The 19,186-nt window shown below is 39.0% G+C and overlaps 1 protein-coding gene across 3 annotated transcripts in view; it reads left to right on the top strand.

Annotated features, from left to right (window-relative positions):
* Golim4 (golgi integral membrane protein 4) overlaps nucleotides 1–19,186 on the top strand; it is a 76,152-nt gene that overhangs the window by 41,904 nt on the left and 15,062 nt on the right. For 2 of the 3 annotated variants that reach the window (XM_076867280.2, XM_076867281.2), the window contains exons 3-11: nucleotides 846–895; nucleotides 2,500–2,553; nucleotides 4,416–4,566; nucleotides 9,014–9,096; nucleotides 9,596–9,679; nucleotides 12,991–13,155; nucleotides 15,457–15,786; nucleotides 17,918–18,174; nucleotides 18,641–18,723. In XM_076867280.2, the coding sequence (XP_076723395.1) occupies nucleotides 846–895; nucleotides 2,500–2,553; nucleotides 4,416–4,566; nucleotides 9,014–9,096; nucleotides 9,596–9,679; nucleotides 12,991–13,155; nucleotides 15,457–15,786; nucleotides 17,918–18,174; nucleotides 18,641–18,723 (1,257 nt within the window). The remainder of the gene's footprint in view (nucleotides 1–845; nucleotides 896–2,499; nucleotides 2,554–4,415; nucleotides 4,567–9,013; nucleotides 9,097–9,595; nucleotides 9,680–12,990; nucleotides 13,156–15,456; nucleotides 15,787–17,917; nucleotides 18,175–18,640; nucleotides 18,724–19,186) is intronic. The other variant, XM_076867282.2, reaches the window with a different exon arrangement.

Genomic DNA, 19,186 nt, shown 5'->3' on the forward strand with positions numbered 1-19,186 from the left:
TTTTGAATTAAATATTTCTTTTTAATCCCTGAAACCCTTTATTGGCACAGCTGATTGGTTCGGTTTGAAAAAGTAACGTTGTATGCAGGTTTTAGGCAATGCTGTTGATTTTTGTTAGGATTTTCCTATAATGCACAGCCCTCATCCAGCTCATGGTTTGAAGTTAAAGTACAGTCTTATTTTTAGTTATTCATGTTTTGTGATAAATCTTGAAAACTGAGTCAGTATTCTGCCTGAACCCTTGGTAGGGTAGAAAGGCAAGCGGGGAGGTTTGAATTGGTTGGGAGCTTGACTGACCTTTCAGTTGGGCCTGTGTGAAGAACAGAAGTTAACATCATTACAGTGCTCTGAGAGGATGTGAGTCTTCTTGTCTTCAAATGCAGAGTGATTTTATAGAGCCATCTAGTGGATAATAAAGTTTTCAGAGCACTAAAGATGGCTTGAATGGCTTGATTTCTCTTTCTAGGGCCTGAAGAATTTTAGTATGCCATCTAGTGGGTAGCCATAAATCACCCTTGTCTTCAGATGTGCAAGTATTTCCCCCCTCAATTTCAAAACAAATTAACCACAGAGAGATTCTAAGTGCACTTTTAATCAATTGGTTTTAATGTGAATTTTGTTGATGCAGGATTTACAACTACAAGGTAAGGAAGAAGACTGTAATGTTTTCTTCAAAATTTTCTAAAGCATTCAAAGGGTAGTATAAAGTATATAAATCATCAAGTAGATTGATTTAAACCTAAAACATTTTTGCAAGTCTGAGTAGTTTGCCTTTATTCTTCTAGATGTTTTACAGTTCCACAGTGAATGAGCTTATACTCTATTTTCTCCATTTTGTCTCCTAGATTTCCTTGTTTATAAATTAGAAGCACAAGAAACACTAAATAAAGGAAGAGTAAGTGTTTTTTGTTTGTGTGCTTTTGTTTTTTCTCCCCTTAATTTGTTTTCATGAAACTTGAAGGAAAGAGAAATACAATTGCAAAATATTTCATTCTGTTGATCACTAGGATTGCAGGACTGACAGAAATTTTTTTTTTTTCTTTTGCTATCCAAAAAACTCTAAGAGGAAGTTCTTAAAATACGTTGTTTTTTTTTTTTAAATTTACCTTTACTTATCACATTTTTGATGATAATGGTAAACTGAGAATAGCTTCAATTTTAACAATGCAGAGAAGATTATTTTTATTCACTCATTTATTTGTTTATTGGGTCTCTTGTTATAGGATGTCATGCTTTGCTTAGGTTTTGCAAGTGTAATTTAACATAAGACCTGGCCTAGAGTTGACATTTAAACACAATTGTGCAATGAATAAAGGAAGGAAGGAATGATATTTGGCATTTAAAAATATTTGTTAAGTCCAAATTTACTAGAGAAAAGCAAGTCATTCTCTTACTCCAAGAAAAATATACAAGCCTTAGTTGAATAAAATGTTAGTGTTTGGGGGTATTAATACTGAGAAAAGTCAGTTCTTTGAATTGCCTAGGAGGCCTTCAGCTTTCAATTCTTACTTGATTTTAAAACCTTAGCCAAGACCATGTGCAATCTATTTTACATTTTGTAATGTGATTTTCTTTATAAGTTAAAGTCATAAAGCAGTGAAATAAAATGATAAAGCAAAAATGTAGCTTATTTTAGAAGCTGTGAGCATAAGAAAAAACATACTTAAAAATATACTTGTGTTGGTGATGGAGAAAAGCAGGGGTGTGTTGGGTGTAGGTAAATCATAACAGCGAAGGGAGGGAACATTCCAGGTGTCTTTTGTATACTGACTAGATGTGGCTGCCCAGGATGGTGGCAGTGTGTGAAGCCCCTACATGTAGATGCTCCACTGGACCCCAGAGCTGCGCCCCTGAAACATGGACCAGAACATGCAGATGAGCTACAGGCTTAAGCTCAGGTTCTGGCCCTGGCTCTGCTGCTTAATGAAGCATTTGTCTTGGGCCTGGTCCTTGGCCTATCACCTTTTCCCATTATGTGGTAAAATCCATCTATGTTGAGTTTCTTACCCACCAAAAATGAGAGAAGGAACGATCTGTTCTCTTCCTTCCCTTAAGTCGTGCCGAGCTTGTGAGACCTGGGGTGCAGTTGACATGTCCCCTTTCCCCCCCTTGCCTGGAGCACCCAGCGCAAGGTATTAGCCATGTGCAGTGATCATGTGTCTCACCAGTTCCTCCCTGTGTCTGGGCCTTGCTTGGTTCTTCAGACTATGAGAGGCAGAGCTCAATTATCTCTTTAAGGGCCCTGTCATCCTTTCATTTTGTGATTCAATGTCCCACATTTTCTTCTCTAAAATCTAGCAAACCTATGAGAATATAAAAATTTTATTTCTGCTATTAAATAGAAAGGTAGCCCTAGAGACATCCGGTTTCAAGCATAGAATTCATTTTATCTTATACATGTGAAATAAATGAAAATCTTTTATTAGGACCTTGAAGCTGTCTTTAGCAAGAGAACCAGATTAGTTTTCTTTTGTTGACTTTTTTTTTTCCAATTTACAGCAAGATTCCAATAGCAGATACAGTGCATTGAATGTCCAACATCAGATGTTGAAAGTGAGTAATTTAAAGTTGTTCTTCATGAATAAATGAAAGGATTAGTTAATATTTGGACTAATGATCTTTAAAGTGATTAAAGAAAGTTTACAGAGGGTTGGTTGTGTTATAATATGTTAAAGCCATAGTTAAAAATTACATATAGTCAGTATCCCAACATACTATTCACAAAGAACATGTTTGATGTAACTAACACCTGATTTCTTTTACAACAGGCTCTTTGGTATCCTCATTTCCTATTTTGCTGGGGTTTTTTAAAATAGTTTTTTTAGTTGTAGATGGACACAACCTTTATTTTATTTATTTATTTTTACGAAGTGCTGAGGATCGAACCAAGTGCCTCACGCATGTGAGGCAAGCACTGTACCACTGAGCCACAACTCCAGACTACAGACTGGAGACTGAAGAACTCTTAAAATGCTTCCTTTGTGCTACCAATATTTAATAAATGTACTTTTACCTACCACAGGAACACAGTTTATTATTTAAACATTCTCCTTCCTTGGTCCTCGGCTAAAACTCATTACTGTAGGTCAGGAAGACCAAAGGAAAAAACTCATTGTTTCTGTCAAGCTAGAAGATATGAGCATCACGTCATTCCACAGGGCGTGTGCAAATCCTGCCATCCACTCCGGCCCGCCAGTTCTTTGTTTTGTGTTTTCTTTTCCCCATATCAGTAGGGCACAGGCTTTTTATTGAAATCAGAACCTTTCCCATTATCATGAGTGCAGTACACAACTTAAAGTTGACTGTCATTTCTCTCAGTAATCATTTGGAGGCTGTGGCATTTAACTGAACTATGATTTCATATTGGGTTATAATAAAAATAAGGTAAATAGAAATCAATTCTAGAAATAATTGACTTACTACCTCCTGAAAAAGGAAAAGAATCTGATTTGTTTATTTTTTCTCTTTATTAAACTGATTTACTTGAAAGGCTGAAAGCCAAAGAAGAGAAATTTGGCCCTGTGTATCTATGGGTTCTGTATCCATGTATTTAACCAGCCTGCATGTTTCTGGAATATTTGGGGAAAATTGAATCTGTAATGAACACATACAACTGTTGGCCTTAGCATTATTCCCTTAACAATATAATAATGATTTAAATAGCATTTACCTTGTATTAAGTATATAATAAGCAATCTAGAGATGATTTAAAATATGGGTTGGGGGAGCTCTGCAGAGGTTATACCCAAATACTGTGCTATTAAGAGACTTGAGTGTCTGTGGCTTTTGCCATCCAAGGGGTATCCTGGACCCAATCCTCCATGAATACTGAGGGAGAATTGGGTGTTGCTGGGAAACTAACAGATTGAAAAGAAGAAAGTTGTAATATTTGTGGAGAGTAATTAGCTTTATCTCATTTCCACAGTAATTTAAATCCCTCAGACTTTCTCTAAATCCCTCCCTTTTCCATCTATCATGCTAACTTCTTGTTGTTCCCAATGATGCTAAAAATTAAGGGAAAAATTATTGTTGGCCTTGATCTAAACTATTCATTTGAAATATGGGGGAAATGGGGGATTGCTGCACAAAGGAACACCAAGCTGAGGAAAACAAAGCCAATGTCTGCATTTGTTTTTACTTCATTCAAGAAAAAGTCAGGGAATGGGTTGTTATGCTAGGTGTGGTGGTGCATGCCTGTAACTCCAGGGCCCGGGGAGGGTCACAAGTTCAAGACCAGCCTGGGCAATGTAGCAAGACCCTGTCTTAAAAAGGGAAGGGGATGATCTCCATGGTACATGGTATTCAAGTGTCCCAGGTTCAGTCCCCAGTACCACGAGAAAAAAAAGAAAGAAAAGAAAAAATGCTGTTATATGATTTAGAGAATGTATATCTCTGCTCAAGTTTTTGACTTGCAGAGTCAACATGAGGAGCTGAAGAAACAGCACAGTGACTTGGAAGAGGAACATCGTAAACAAGGGGAAGACTTCAGTAGAACATTCAATGACCACAAGCAGAAATACTTGCAACTTCAGGAAGAAAAGGAACAAGAACTTTCTAAGCTAAAAGGTATTTTGAAAATCAAATTAGCCAGATGATATGTAAATAAGTAGCATGTGAATGTTTCTGTAGAATAATACATTTTCATCTTGTTTGTTTTTGTGTGGTGATTGATTTCCATGTAACTTGTGTGCCTTTACCAGCTACTTGCTTCTTTGTTAACTTTTTGTATTTATCTTAGTGGATTTGTACAGGGAAGCTAAATAAATGACTCAGCCTATTCTATTCTATTTCAGTGGGGCATATGGCCAATTTGGGCAAGACAGTTCTCTGAATGTGTGTTTTGAAACATGTAGCATCTTAGATTCCCTACCTGTTACATGTCTTCTGTGTTCCTTAGTTACTGTCATGATCAAAAATTGCTCCCTTACAGTTCCAAAACTCCCCAGGGTTTGCAGGGAGACCTCTGGTTGACACCTGAGAGGAGCTACAAAAAATTCAGTCTCTAGTCGCAGACTGCTGTGAACCTGGGCTTTTTCAAAGACTAATGTGATAATGGTCAAGTTGTGTTATCACCAAAGACTTCATTGTCCTTATCTGTTAAATAAGAATGACCATAAATGTATCCACCTAGTAGGGTGTGGTGTGAGCAGGTAGAATAGTGATCATCAGACAGCGCATTCACTCCACTTACACCAGGGGCAGATATTTTCATAGTAATAGGGAACAAAAGGCATCATTTCTTTGAGTATGAATGAGTTCAGGAAACAAGTGCATTCTACAGTCCAATGCATTAGTGCTAAGTAAGTTTGTGTGAATAGTGGTTTTAAAAGATACTTGGTACATGCAAAACCAGTTGTGAAATCTGAATATGGCCTATAATCATTTGTACTATGCCAAACACCTTCCTAGCTTGAGAAGTAGGCTGCATTTACCAAGATACCATCTTGGAGGAAAGCTGGGTGATGGGCACATAGGGCCTCTCTATATTTTTATTTTGTCTATAAATACCAGCCCCCCCCCCACAAAAAAACAAGCTTTAACAAAAGCCCTGTAGAAATAGGTAAGCTATGACTGAGGCAGTCCTAGGAAGGGTTAAGGTGGTCTTGCTCGTCGGGCCAGTGTTAGCAGGTGGTACCCAAGACAGTGAATGTGTCCTTGGCATGTTTGTGGTAGTGGGCAGGTAGTGAGGGATTATTGGAGACGGAAAACAAGAAAGACTAAACACTGGAAGCATTCACAAAAGGTGGCATAAAGGAAGAGAAACCAGAGGATTCTAGTGTCTGGGGAAGTCACAGCTTTGTGTGGAGGGGCAAGAGACATTAGCTTGTGGATACACTATTTAGTGTTTGCTAACTTATGTAATTTCATTAAATTATTGGATAATACGTAAATCCAGTAAGGAATGAGGAGTACAATTTTCTAGAGGCCTGATTTGTACTTCAGTACATTCAGCTTCAGCAATAACACTGAATGATAGGCTTTCCTAGGTCTTTTTACCTCTTACTTTTAAAATTCTTTTTAGTTATACTTGACAGTCTACTTTGACATATTAATACAAACATGGAGTATATCTTATTCTAATTAGATCCCAGTCTTGTGGATGTACATGATGTGGAGATTCACTGTGGTATATTAATATATGTTCAGAGGAAAATTATTTCAGATTCATTCCATTGTCTTTCCTATTCCCAACCCCTCCCTTCCCTTCATTCCCATTTTTCTAAACTACTGAATTTTTTAACTTACTGTTTTAATTCATGGTTTTTGTCACTATGACCAAAATACCTGTCAAGAACAATTTTAGAAGAGGAAAAGTCTATTTGGGGTCATGATTTCAGAGGTCTCAATATGTAGACAGCTGACTCCACTGCTCTGGGCCTGAGGTGAGGAAGGACATCATGGCAGAAGAATATGGTGGAGGATAGTGGCTTAGGACATGACACCAGGAAATGGAGAGAGTGACAGAGCTTTCCTCACCATGGACAAAATATAAACCCCAAAGGCATGTACCCCCAGTAACCCACCTCCTCTAGCCACACCCTGGGCCTTCCTACCATCTCTACCCAGTTAGTTCCTATCAGTGGATTAATGTACTGGTTAGGTTATGGCTTTCATAACCCAGTCATTTTACCTCTAAACTCTCTTGCATTGTCTCACACATGAGCTTTTGGGGGACACTTCATCTAATCCATACCACTTACACAGAACAGAAAGCAGAAGTGGGGAAAATAGTAGGACACATAGGTTTGTTCTGAGAACTGACCCTCATAATCTGATCTGATCTTCCTGGCACCCAGGACAAAAGGGGTAATACAGTAAGTATTGGGGGTTCAGTCATCAGAAAGAGAACATAGCGGTGAGTTAGGAGAACAATGACAGCAGTACTTCTGATACCAATTTTAAAAGAAACTTTTCTGGAGACCTGAAACAACCGAGTGTGGACAGTGACTTTGACACTTTCACAGACACTGTTCACACTAGCACCTTTGTTTGATTATGACTCTTGACAAAACCACAGGACAGTAAGTTAAAGCACCTTGTGATCAGCGCAGGTCAGTCGTGGCCAACTAAGTTGTGGAGTCCAAGCAGTCTCCGGTAGTTGGATTGTGATACAAGGAGAGAACTTGGGACTCCTAGCAAGGTGAGCCCATAGCACAAAGCTAAGATAATCACCCTTCATTATCATCATTCTGATCACCAGCAGGGAACGAAGTGAACCTCTTCATGTGGATGATCTCATTTAACATAACAGCCGCTGAGGTGTGTATGTTGCTCAGCCTCATTCAACAAATGAAGATGTAGAGGCCTGCTCTAGTTAAACAGCTAGCTTAGGGAAGCCCAGCAAAGGCCCAGGGGCTACCACCATTAAGTTTATAGCCTGAAATTTCTTCAAACACTAGCAGAGTTTTGGTATTTCAAATGCGTGTTGTGTTAGACTGAAGGCCACCATCCGATGGCACACAACATAGAGTCCTCTTAGATTGCCAGTGGTATCTGAATATTACTCTTGAGAAAATCCATTTTTACATTTAGGCGTGCTACCCAGTTACTTCCCACCTGATTCCTGATCTCTCCCCCAAACCCAATCACGAATCCAATGTCCAGGGATCAGGAAGGGGCTATAAGGGAATAAAAATGACCAGAGCTTTATGAGAGCTGGTGATTAATACTTTCCTTCCATACTAAGCATACCTGGCAAGTTAGAGCCTTGGCTGAAGGAGATGGCTGTTACTTAGGGACAGTTTGCCCCAGGATAGTCCAGGTTCATACCTGCTGTCCCAACTAGGTGATCATAGAACCCACTTTACATCTCCAAAGCATCTCTCATTGGAAAATGAGTATATAGCCACCATACTAACACTCAATTTCTGCACAATGTTTTGAACATGAGAATTGGCCCAGTGTTGCTGGATTTTGTCAGAATCAGTTTCTTTATTTTGAAATGGTGGCAATGTGAGAAATACTATACAGGCCAGCATTTCAGGGGTCAGATGATATTTGTGGGTTGAATTTGGCTCTGCAACTGTCAGTTCTTCATCTGCAATGCCCAGATACAGGAAGTGATGAAAATCCACCAAGGTGATAAAAGAGATGGATCTAGAATCTTTAAGTGGAAAGTTTTCCCTGAACAGTAGTGCTTGGTTGAAGAGGACTTCATTCTGACTGCTACAGTCTTACATTGTTGCTCTGAAAACAAACAAAGAAACAAAAATAAATGTCATATAGCTATTAGAAGTTGAGCCTGGATTAATTAAGAATTCAATGGTAAGAAAAAGAAAACATTTAGTTTTTTCACAGATAAGTAGGATTTCTCCTTGTCTGTCTGTAATTTTGTGAGCTGCCTTTGTAATTGAAGTACCTTTATAGGACTATGCAAATTACACCGTGAGAAATAGAGTCTGTACTTGCTGATAACTTTAATTTGTGAAAAGACTCAAATCTGAGACCATTCCTGCGCTTTACATTTTATTCCTAAGGGCTTGCTTATTAACATAAATATTTCATTTTTAATTCATGTTTAGTTAAATTTTTTTTTTAAATTTTCATCTACAACACATAGCTTGTGTAAAAGTAAACCACTGAGCTAGGTCCAGACAAATCCCCATTGTATCCCAATATCATGTAGTTTTTGTTGATCTGAATTGTTATCCTATCAAAGTTCAAAGCAAATCCTAAAAATAAGTTATATAAGGCCAGACATGGTGGTATATGCCTGTAATCTCAGCCACTTGGGAGGCTGAAGCAGGAGAATCATAATTTTGAGGCTAGCCTCCTCAATTTTAATGGGACTTTGTCTCAAAAAGAATATAAATGGCTGGAGATGTAGCTTAGTGGTATAGCACCCCTGCGTTCAGTTTCCGGTACTGGGACAGAGTGTGTGTGTGTGTGTGTGTGTGTGTGTGTGTGTAGTGGGTAGAGGGAAGATAGAGGCTTCAGGTTTAATAAAATCAAAAACCTGAGAATTTCAAGGCTTTATGTGTGTGTGGTTTTTCTTTTCCTTTTTCTAAAATAGAAACTGTGTACCATTTGAGAGAAGAGAATAGACAACTAAGGAAAGCTCACCAAGACATACATACACAACTTCAAGATGTCAAGGTAAAATTTAACCAGATATTTGCCTTTTGGGTGTTTGCCTGCTATACTGTGTAGAATGACTTTAAAAGTCATCCCCTAATTGACCTGCTTTACAAATCCAGACTGTGACTGTGGGCTTTGCATAACTGGAATGTACCTGATATGTTCACCCTTTAGTATGTAAGCTAAAGGTGGTCCGAAAATTGAAATATTTTCATTAATACTGAAATTATTCTTTTGTCAGATGGTTGCATATTAACAAGATTTTTATTGGCAAAGGCTTAAAAATAAAGAGAGATTTGTTGCTTTGGTTTTGATTTCATTGTAAATGGTTATAGTTGGGTAGCACATTTGAGATTTTGGATTACCACCTAAATCATAGTCTTCTCTCTCCAATAATTTTTAAACGAAATAATTGCTGCCACAACAACAAACAAGCAAGTAACATTGGGGTGGTCATACCAAAGAAGAACTTGTCTTATAATATAAAGTTCAACGTGTAAAATTCTCTTTTGTATAGCAACAGCATAAGAATTTACTCTCCGAGCATGAACAACTTGTAGTGACTTTGGAAGACCACAAGAGTGCACTAGCTGCTGCACAGGTTAGAAGGGTAGCAGCCTCTGTGGGTTCTTTTTACAGTCTGCTTAATATTTCTGAATTCCTTTATGCATGTGGATTCTGACAAGCCAGTGAGTTACTTAGGACAGAGCTATCCTAATCCTGAGCACAGTGCATGCTTTTAAAATTCACTCCAGAGAATATTAAATAAATTCTTGATGATTTTTTTTTTGCACTGGTGATATGGTGCATCTATTTCTACTTCTACCAGATCCTACATGCACTTATCTAATATTTATTTAAGTCACAGATTTTTGTCCTGTACATATGGCCTTTCACAAATAATCTGATCTGTGTCAACTCTTGGCATAGAATCTGTAGGATTTTATGATGCTAGCCACCTAAATAAATCATTGTCAGACTTTCTTCTATCCCTTCCTCATTCCAGCCTGCACACACTCCTTTTGGGACAAGGCTTCTGTGGTATTGATCAAAGTACAGAAAAGCAGAAGGGTCAATAGAGAAGGAAAAACAAGAGTCATAATCTCCATTTTTTCAAAGCCTGGAACAACTCCTGGTACAGGCAGGCAGGCCCTTGGCATATATTTACTGAATGAACAAGAACAAATACAATTGTTGCAGAGCTTATTAAAGTGCTGCTGTGTGGAGTGCTTCTGGTAGAAGCAAAGAAACAGGAATGGCTAGTTTAGTCACTGTGTTCAGCCAGGTCTTCACTTTTCTTCCAATTGAAGGAGTCACAAGAAAAGGGCAAAAGGAACCACCTATCTCTGCTTATCAAGAGGCTGTGCATTATTTTTGTCTTTATAAAATTTTTAAGCAGTATACTATATTAGAACCTGACCCAGCTCAGAGGCTGTAGCTTCTATCTTTTGTTTTTTAAAAGATGGTCATTAACTGGTTATCTCTACTAAACTGTTGGTATGTGGTAATTTTTTACATGTATGTAAATTAAATTGACTTTAGAGGAGATTATTTCTTTCCAAGCCTTCTTTGTAAACTTTTATCAAGTGTTATTTTATGTGAAGCAGTTCTTTATACTGTAAAATGTGGCAAACAGATTTGAACACTGTGTGTAAAATATTAGACTAAGCCACAATCTGAAAATCCATGCAAATGTAAGTGAAACAGTTGATTTAATAGCCAAAAACAAATTCTATAATATATACACTGTCCTATTAACTTTGTATTTTTTGTAAGAGAAGAAATATTTTATGTGTAGTTGTCTATTTTCCTTTGTTGGGAGGGTGCTCCAAGTTTTTCCTATTCTTTTTAAAATAGTTATATAACTAGGTACAATAGTTAATTAAAGCCATATGTCTTAGTTTGAGCTGTTGCCATGAAACACCATAGACTTTGGCTTATAAACAACATAAATTTATTTCTCATAGTTCTGGAGGCTGGAAGTCCTAGGTGAGGATACCAGCATGATCAGATTCTTATGAAGTCATCTTCCAGGTTGTAGACACTTGACTTCTGTGTGCATTTCACAAAGCAGAAAGAGACTGAAAGAGCTATCAGAAACCCTATCATAGGCACTAATCCATTGGTGAGGGCTCTGTCCTCATGACCTAATTGACTTCCAAAGTCCCCACCTTCTGATACCCTCACATGTGGGGTTAGGATTTCAGTATGTGCATTTTGGAAAGATACAAAGAATCAGTCCATAATCAGTCCAAAGAATCAGTCCATAACCATGTTAGAACTTTCCTCAAATCTCTTCAGAGGGGATCGGAAATATACTGTCTCAGGCATGTGCATTTCTCATGTAAATCATCTTAGGAGATTCTGTCTTGATAACTTTATTTTAAAGTATAGTTAAGAATTTTAGGGGCTCCGGATGTGGCCTCTCCTGGCATGCGTGAGGCACTAGGTTCAATCCTCAGCACCACATAAAAGAAAATAAAGATATGTGTTCAACTAAAACTAAAAAATATTAAAAAAAGAATTTTATTTATTCTTCATAATCCAGTGGGGCATGTAACATTTTATAACTAAATAAACTGAGGCCAAAAGGGAAGTCAAGTGGCTGACACAAGATTAGTGACCAGGAGTCAGACTTGAAGCTCAGGTCTTCCTGGTATTGAAGAGAGACCCCAACCCCCATCAGCCCTTTAAATCATCATTTCTAGGGTGAGAGCCCAGGGATCTCCACCGGCCAGGTGGTGGTGCACCGTTATACAGGTTTTATGATGGTGTTCCTTTGACATAGATTTAGCAAGCTAACTTCTTTACTTTTATGTAAAGTTTTTAAAAAAGCAGAAAGACACCTCTTCCTAAGGGAAGAAAACTGTGGGCAGTGTGCAGGGCTGTGGCCACAGAGGCCTGGCTAGCTGTGGCTTCATGTATCTGCTCTGCACTCTCCAATGAGGGAAGCAGCCTTGCCTGGAGATTTTGTTTAAGATTTCTGTGTTCTTTGTATGTGTTTATGTCAGTTCGTGTTTACACACACAGCATTTCTGCTTGCTTGATAACAGACTGGATATATATGATGAGTTATATATACACAGTATCTGTTGATTTATTTTCTACCTTTTCAGCTCCTAGTATTAAAAACATTACAGACACACACGCACATGTATCCCCCCAACAATTCCCACAGCATAAATCACACAGGTTTTCCTATATGAGTGTATTCCAGTTCTATTCTATAGCTGCATCACTACCTTTGTCACTTTGAAAGAAAAGGACGTTCAGAATTGGGGACCAAAAATCCAGCTTTATTTCTTGCCTATTTCTCTCTGCTTTCAAAAACAAACAAAACAAACAAACAAACAAACAGAACAGAACACAGCATCAGAAGTGTTTTAGCAAGGCAGGACCCCTGTTTGAGCCCAAACTAACTAGCAACTTGGGTAGTGAGAGAAGCTTGCTTGAACAATTATGTTACACACACTACACATGCATATATTTCTTTTCACTGAAAAATGTTACTCAGACCATATTGGTAAAAGATATCTGCACCTGTATTTGTATAACTGTCAATTTTTAATTGATGTTTGAATGTGATAAAACTTGGATTGCATAGCTGTCTTACTTTTCATAATTATAGAGGAAAGTTATTTACAGACGTTCTCTCTTTGTTTCATGTAGCATAAAACTAACATTTGTCTTGGATACTTTTTCTGTTTCCTTTAACTCCAATTTGCATGTGCTCAAAAATGGTTAAGCATGTCTAAGGAAGAATAGCTAATGCATGAAAATAATCCACGTATTTGTACTTAGGTATAATATTTTTGTCTAATCCTCCAGTGAACCTAAATGCTCATCTATGATTGATATTTTTCCCCTCCTCAAATTGTGCAATTTACATTCAATTGTGCAATTTATATGCAGACTCAAGTTGCAGAATATAAGCAACTGAAAGATACTCTGAATAGGATCCCAAGCTTTCGAAATCCTGACATAGCAGAACCGCAGAATGCTACCCTTACCCAGGTGGCACGTTCTCCACGAGGTTACAACGCAGCAAGGGAGCAGCCAACCAGAGAGCCACAAGAGGTGAGAGGCATAACCAGAGATAACTAGATCACTTTCCTTGTCAGGCTGTCATGGGGTGAACCACTCTCAATGTTGCCCACTACAGAGAAGTGTTCTCAAGTTTTAGTGTATATCAGAATCCTCCATAGGGATTGTTAAAACTCAGACTGCTGAGCCCCAGCCCCACAGTTTCCTTAACTTACAAGTTGAGTTATTTTGGGGTGAGGCCTGAGGATTTGCATTTCTAATTCAGATTCAGCTGGTCTGGAGAGAACTTTGAGAGCTGCTGCTGTAGTGTTTTCTGGAAAAGATTTTCCTGGCTTTGTCTTTTTCATGTGGATTTGTCTTAAAAGAACTGTAGTGTCTGAGTTTTTCAAGGTCAGTGGATTTTTTCCCCTCTTTCAGATAGTGTGAGAAAGTCACATGATCATGAGGATATTATGTGACAGCCCACCCAGGTATTAAGTTAATATATTTGACCTTGGTGCAGTACTGGGTCCATACAAAGCTAGTCAAAATTTGCATTAAAACACTACCTGATGTATGAGTGCTAGTCCCATAATGCACACTATTCTTATTTTTCATGTTAAGAGTAAGATTAAGAATATTTCATAAGGGGGACATCAAAAGTATTGTCCTCCTTAACATTAATTATTTTTTTTAAAGAGAGAGAGAAGAGAGAGAATTTTTTTAATATTTATTTTTCAGTTTTCGGTGGACACAACATCTTCATTTTATTTTTATGTGGTGCTGAGGATTGAACCCAGTGCCTCGTGCATGCCAGGCGAGCACGTTACCGCTTGAACCACATCCCCGGCCCCTTATCATTAATTCTTATGTAGTTGTTTTACAATCATGTATTTAATGAAAAATGAGAAATATTGTTATCTTCCCCCTGACAAAGTTATTTTCAACAATAAATGTTTGAGAAGACCTTCCTGCTTGTGGAAATAATGGAGTTGATGTGACTGGTTAACAGGCAGGCTCAGTGTCCTCATGATTCTTGTTCTGTCTCCCTGGACCCTATGTTAGCTGCTAACTTAAGAGAGTGTGGCCAGATCACTGGCCTGGCATTTGATTCTGTTCTTTCCTAGTGTGATTCTGTTCTAGTTTACTGGATTCATCTTCCGATGCTTCAGAGTTTTAGTTTGTCCATCTGTGCATTGGAGATGGTAGTTATTTGCTCTAACCTCCTTCACAGGGATATTGCAAAGATAAATGACAGGTGTTTCAAAGCATTTAGAGCCCTTGAGAGAAGTATTTGCAATAAAGCCAGGGCAGTGTTATGTCAAACTTTCCAGATAGTTAAGGGCCTTGGTAAAATGTACACCTATGAAAGTTGCCTGAGAAAGGATTTTTCTCTCCTGTGTATTACTCATGTAGCCCAACTTCTCAAGCTTGGTAATTATATCTCTGCTTGTCTGTGAATAAGTGTTTTCACAATTATTTCAATTTGAGAGAGTAATCTCACTTGAAGAAGTTATTTATTTCCTGATGAAAAAGATTGAGGGTAAAGGGTATGACATACTCTCCTATCAATGCTGTATCACTTTCCCCACAGCTTCCTGTAACTCAGATCACATAGAGATGTCTGAAAGTTAAAGTAAAAGCTGATTTGAACCAATCAGTGAGAAGTATTCTTCAAAAAAAAAAAAGGCATTTATTTTTATTTCTTTCTACTCTGAGTTTTCTATGTTGACAATACAAAATATGTACAAAAGACCCCTTGTGGTTACAGTTTTTTAAAATGCATTAAGAATATTAAGAATATTTTATTATATCTTGTTTAACAGGCATTTTTAAAACAACAGGGATATCCATTAGTAATGGCAATCTCTTAATTACCAGTAAACCAAATTAATAAAAAATAAACCCAATTCCTCTTTATTTGCATCTTTATTCTTCTCTTTTTAAATAATTAATTGCAAATCAAATTTACATTGAAAAAAATTGTGCAAACATTTCATCACTTCAAGTTCAAGGTTTTTTTTCCTTTTTTATTCTGAGGGAAAGTAGGAGTTAGGTTGCTTTTTGGGGAAAGTTTTACTTCTGAGATGTGGCTGCTTAGAGAATTCACTGCCCTGGTTATTGACTGTATTCTTTGGAGATGAAATTTTGCCCGTATTCTCTCCATCTTGTAGGTGAGATTATACAGTGGAATTTAAGTAGCTCCATTGTTCCTATCTTTTTCAGTCAGGAGACTATGTATATATTTCCAGACCCCAGAATTTTGCTTATGTTGTACCTCCAAGGACATGCTAATGGATGATATCAGTGCTTTTGAAAAGGACGAGCAACATTTCCTATGGTTTGCTTGCCTAGGTGTCTCGATATAGCAATGTGTGGCCGAAACATGAAGCAATGCCAAGAAGAACAGAAGACGCAAAACCTTATTTCCCCACCCAGAAAGAGGCACATTTTCAGACTGTGGCCCAGCCTAACCAACAAGTGGTACCCCCAGAGCCAGAGGCACATCAGGTGGAAGAGGAGCACAGAAAAGCCCTGGAAGAGGAGGAGATGGAGCAGGTTGGGCAGGCAGAACATCTGGAGGAAGAACATGATCCCTCACCAGAGGAGCAGGACCGAGAGTGGAAGGAACAGCAGGAACGAAATCAGGCAGCCAACCTCCTGGAGGGGCACGCTCAGGCCGAGGTGTGTGGTCACCCACCCACGTCCACTGGGATGGGGAACAAAAATAAAGTGGATCTTAAGGCTTTTTTTTTTTAAAAAAAGGGCCAGACTGGGGCTGTAGCTCAGTGGCAGAGCATTTGCCTAGCATGCCTAAGGCTCTGGGTATGATCCTCAGGACCACATAAAAATAAATAAAATAAAGGCATTCTGCCCATCTACAAGTACAGAAAGAATTTTAAAAATATATATGTATAAAAAAGAAAAATCTCTACAAAAATAATTAGGTGATTTCACTAACCATCATGTGCACATATTTAAGTTGTCTTGTAATATTAATAGCACAGCTCTTACCTAGCTCAGAAAGATGGCTGGTGACAGGAGCAGTTGCTGCTGGTGTGTAGATGTGTCCTTGTTGTTAGTGGTGCAAGTAAGAGACTCATCCTCACAATATCAACGGGGTGGATACGGGAGCACCTGATGGACACCTTCGCAAGATGGGGTCAAGTCCTGTCTTGAGCAGCTTGAGGCAGACAAAGACATCATTTTTCTGTGATCCATAGTCCCCTTCCTTCTGTTCAGTTTCGCCAGTTGGTGGGTTGGCTTTTGCATGTTCTCTGTCAGGGATGAATCAAAAAGCTTCTGTGACAAGCTGCTTTACCACTTAGGGACAGTGCACTAGGTGAGTGTGTTGAACAAGTTTTTGCTCAGACCCTGCTTCCTGCCCACGCTCCTCTACATAAGTACACTTTTCCCTTTCTTAATAAAGCAACCATTATTGTAAGTAAAACTCGAGAAGAACTTGAAATCTATCCTCACTGAGGACAACTAGGCCTTCTGCTAGCTCTACACTGATATCCAGCCACAGGGCTTCTGGCCTTTACCTGGATGCAATTACCTGTTTATTCTTTTGTTTTCGTTTTGTACCAGGGATTGAAGGCAGGGGCTCTTAACCACTGAGCCACATCCCCAGCCCTTTTTATTTTTATTTTGAAACAGGGCCTTGCCAGGTTGCTGGGGCTGGCTTTGAACTCGTGATCCTCCTGCCTCAGCCTCCCAAGCTTCTCTGTGATTATAGGTGGTCACTGCTGTACCCAACTGATCACCTGTTTATAACTCAGAAGCTTCAGGCTGAAACTTGAGGCTGCTTGAGGCTTCAGGCTGGGTAGGTGTGGCAGCCTTTGTAAGTGCCGCCTTACCCTGAGAAACTCTGCCACTCTGTGCCCTTCTGCAAGAGCTCTCCACTTGGTTCAGTTCCCCTCCATACTTTGCTTCCTTTCTGTAGCAGAGACTTTATGTTTATGTTAGTCAAGGAGGGGAGGGGAAGATGGGGAAAATCTCAATGGAAGAGAAGTTTTAAATATTGCTGGATCTGCCAGGTGTGGTTGCATGTGCCTGTAATCCAACCAGCTGGGGAGGCTGAAGCAGGAGGATCAAGAGTTTAAAGCCAGCCTTAGCAACTTAGAGAGGCCCTAAGCAACTCAGCAAGACTGCGTCTCTAAATAAAATATTAAAAAAAGCTGGAGATGTGGCTCAGTAGCTAAGTCCCTGGGTTTAATCCCTGGTACCAAAAAAAAAAAAAAATTGCTGGATCTGATTTTTCTTTAATCAGACAATACTGTCTCTTCACCTCTTCTTAGTTTCTTTGAAGAAGCTCAGTTCCTGCTTTTTCACAGTAATCTGGAATTTGACATTATTATTTGGGCTATACTTAGCCTGTGATGGGCATATACATTGCTGAAGTTAGTATCCCTAAATCTTTTTAACTTTTCATGGAGAAACCCTCAGCTTCACATATTGCCCAATTAGTGTGAGGTTATCATGTGCCTGCTTGCGTCAGAGCCTTGTAAACACAAATTTAATTATGGTCCAAAACTGATTTCTTGTGTTGTTCCCTGTGTTCCATTTGAGCAGGGAGCATATTGAAAGTCTGCCTTAATGCCAGCAAATTGGGAAGAACAGTCACTGAAGAAAGCCAACGGCAATTCATAGATAGCAGGAAAATAGGAGATTCTGGGTTTCATTTGTAATCACAGTTCACATGACAAATAGGTTAATAAACCAACCTGTCTCCTGAGTTTGTCATGGGAATGAAGGGAGAGAAACCCCTGGGGAGCTGAGCCCTCTTGTTCAGCATCAACTGTCTTTGCCCCAGGTGTACCCTTCAGCCAAGCCGGGCACCAGGGTCCGTTCCCCATATGAGGAGCAGTTGGAACAGCAGAGATTGGCGGCAAGGAGGGATGAGGAGGCCCAGCGGCTGCGAGAACACCAGGAAGCTTTGCACCAGCAGAGGCTGCAGGGACACTTGTTACGGCAGCAGCAGCAGCAGCAGCAGCTTCTGGCCCAAGAGATGGCCCAGGAGAGGCAAGACCAGCAGGAGGAGGACCAGCAGCGGCACCAGGAGCAGCTACGGTAGCCTGCCCCTTTTCTCGATGGGCATAGAAGCCCCGCTCCCACTGCAAGCAGTTTTGTGTATTTGTGATCCAGGAACAGGAGGGGCTCATGTTGCTCATGTAGTCCAGGAAGAGCTGAGAATTGAGAATTAAAGGGCAAATCTTTAATTTTAAAAATAATCAGGTTTTTTTTTTTTCTTCTCTAAAGCGATAGAGTAAGTCTCAAAGTAGCTTAGAAGACTTTGTGCTAACTTTTTAATTTTATCATTGAACGGTGCTTTACCTTTTTAATGTATCTGTTGGAAGCATATCTAGAACTTTCATCATACTTTATCATGTACCTAAAAGTTCAAAAAAAAAATTTATGGCTTTTTAAAAGATGTTGAAAAATCTTGTTTATCACTACCTTAAAAGATAAATGACTTGTGTCAAACTGTGCCACTTAATTTGTATCCCTGAATATATAATGTTTGTGTCCCGGGCAGGCAGCAAGCTCATTATAATGCTATGGATAATGATATCGTTCAGGGAGCAGAGGACCAGGGAATCCAGGAAGAGGAAGGAGGTGGTAAGACTTCTCAGATGATGAATGTTTATAATAACGTTACCTGGTTATATCAAACAATATCAGTGAGCCAGTGTTCCCTAACATCAACAAGCCCAATGCATACCTGAGTGAGGGCAAAGAAATCATGCCTCTGTTGTCACTTCTTGAGTCTTAATCCTTGCCGTAGTGCTCCATAGTTTTCTGGGTTTGATCCGCAGTACCACAAAAAGAAAAGAGAACTGGTCAAGATAATCTCTCTTGTCTCTACTGTTCTCCCCATCATTTAAGCTTCTTGCATATCAGATAGTTATTTCTGACAAATTATCACAGGATTATTATGTTTTGAGGAATTCTACATTTTCTCCTGACCTTGGAAGTCTTTACATCATTGCCTTAAAAGTTTTTCAGATTAAATCAGCAGTGACTTTCTCTCATAAGCACCTAGTCATGCATTCCTTGCTGTGATGATAGAATTGGAAGGTAA

Source organism: Callospermophilus lateralis, chromosome 10 (genome assembly GCF_048772815.1).
Source record: "Callospermophilus lateralis isolate mCalLat2 chromosome 10, mCalLat2.hap1, whole genome shotgun sequence".
In the NCBI taxonomy this organism is placed as follows: Eukaryota; Metazoa; Chordata; class Mammalia; order Rodentia; family Sciuridae; genus Callospermophilus; species Callospermophilus lateralis.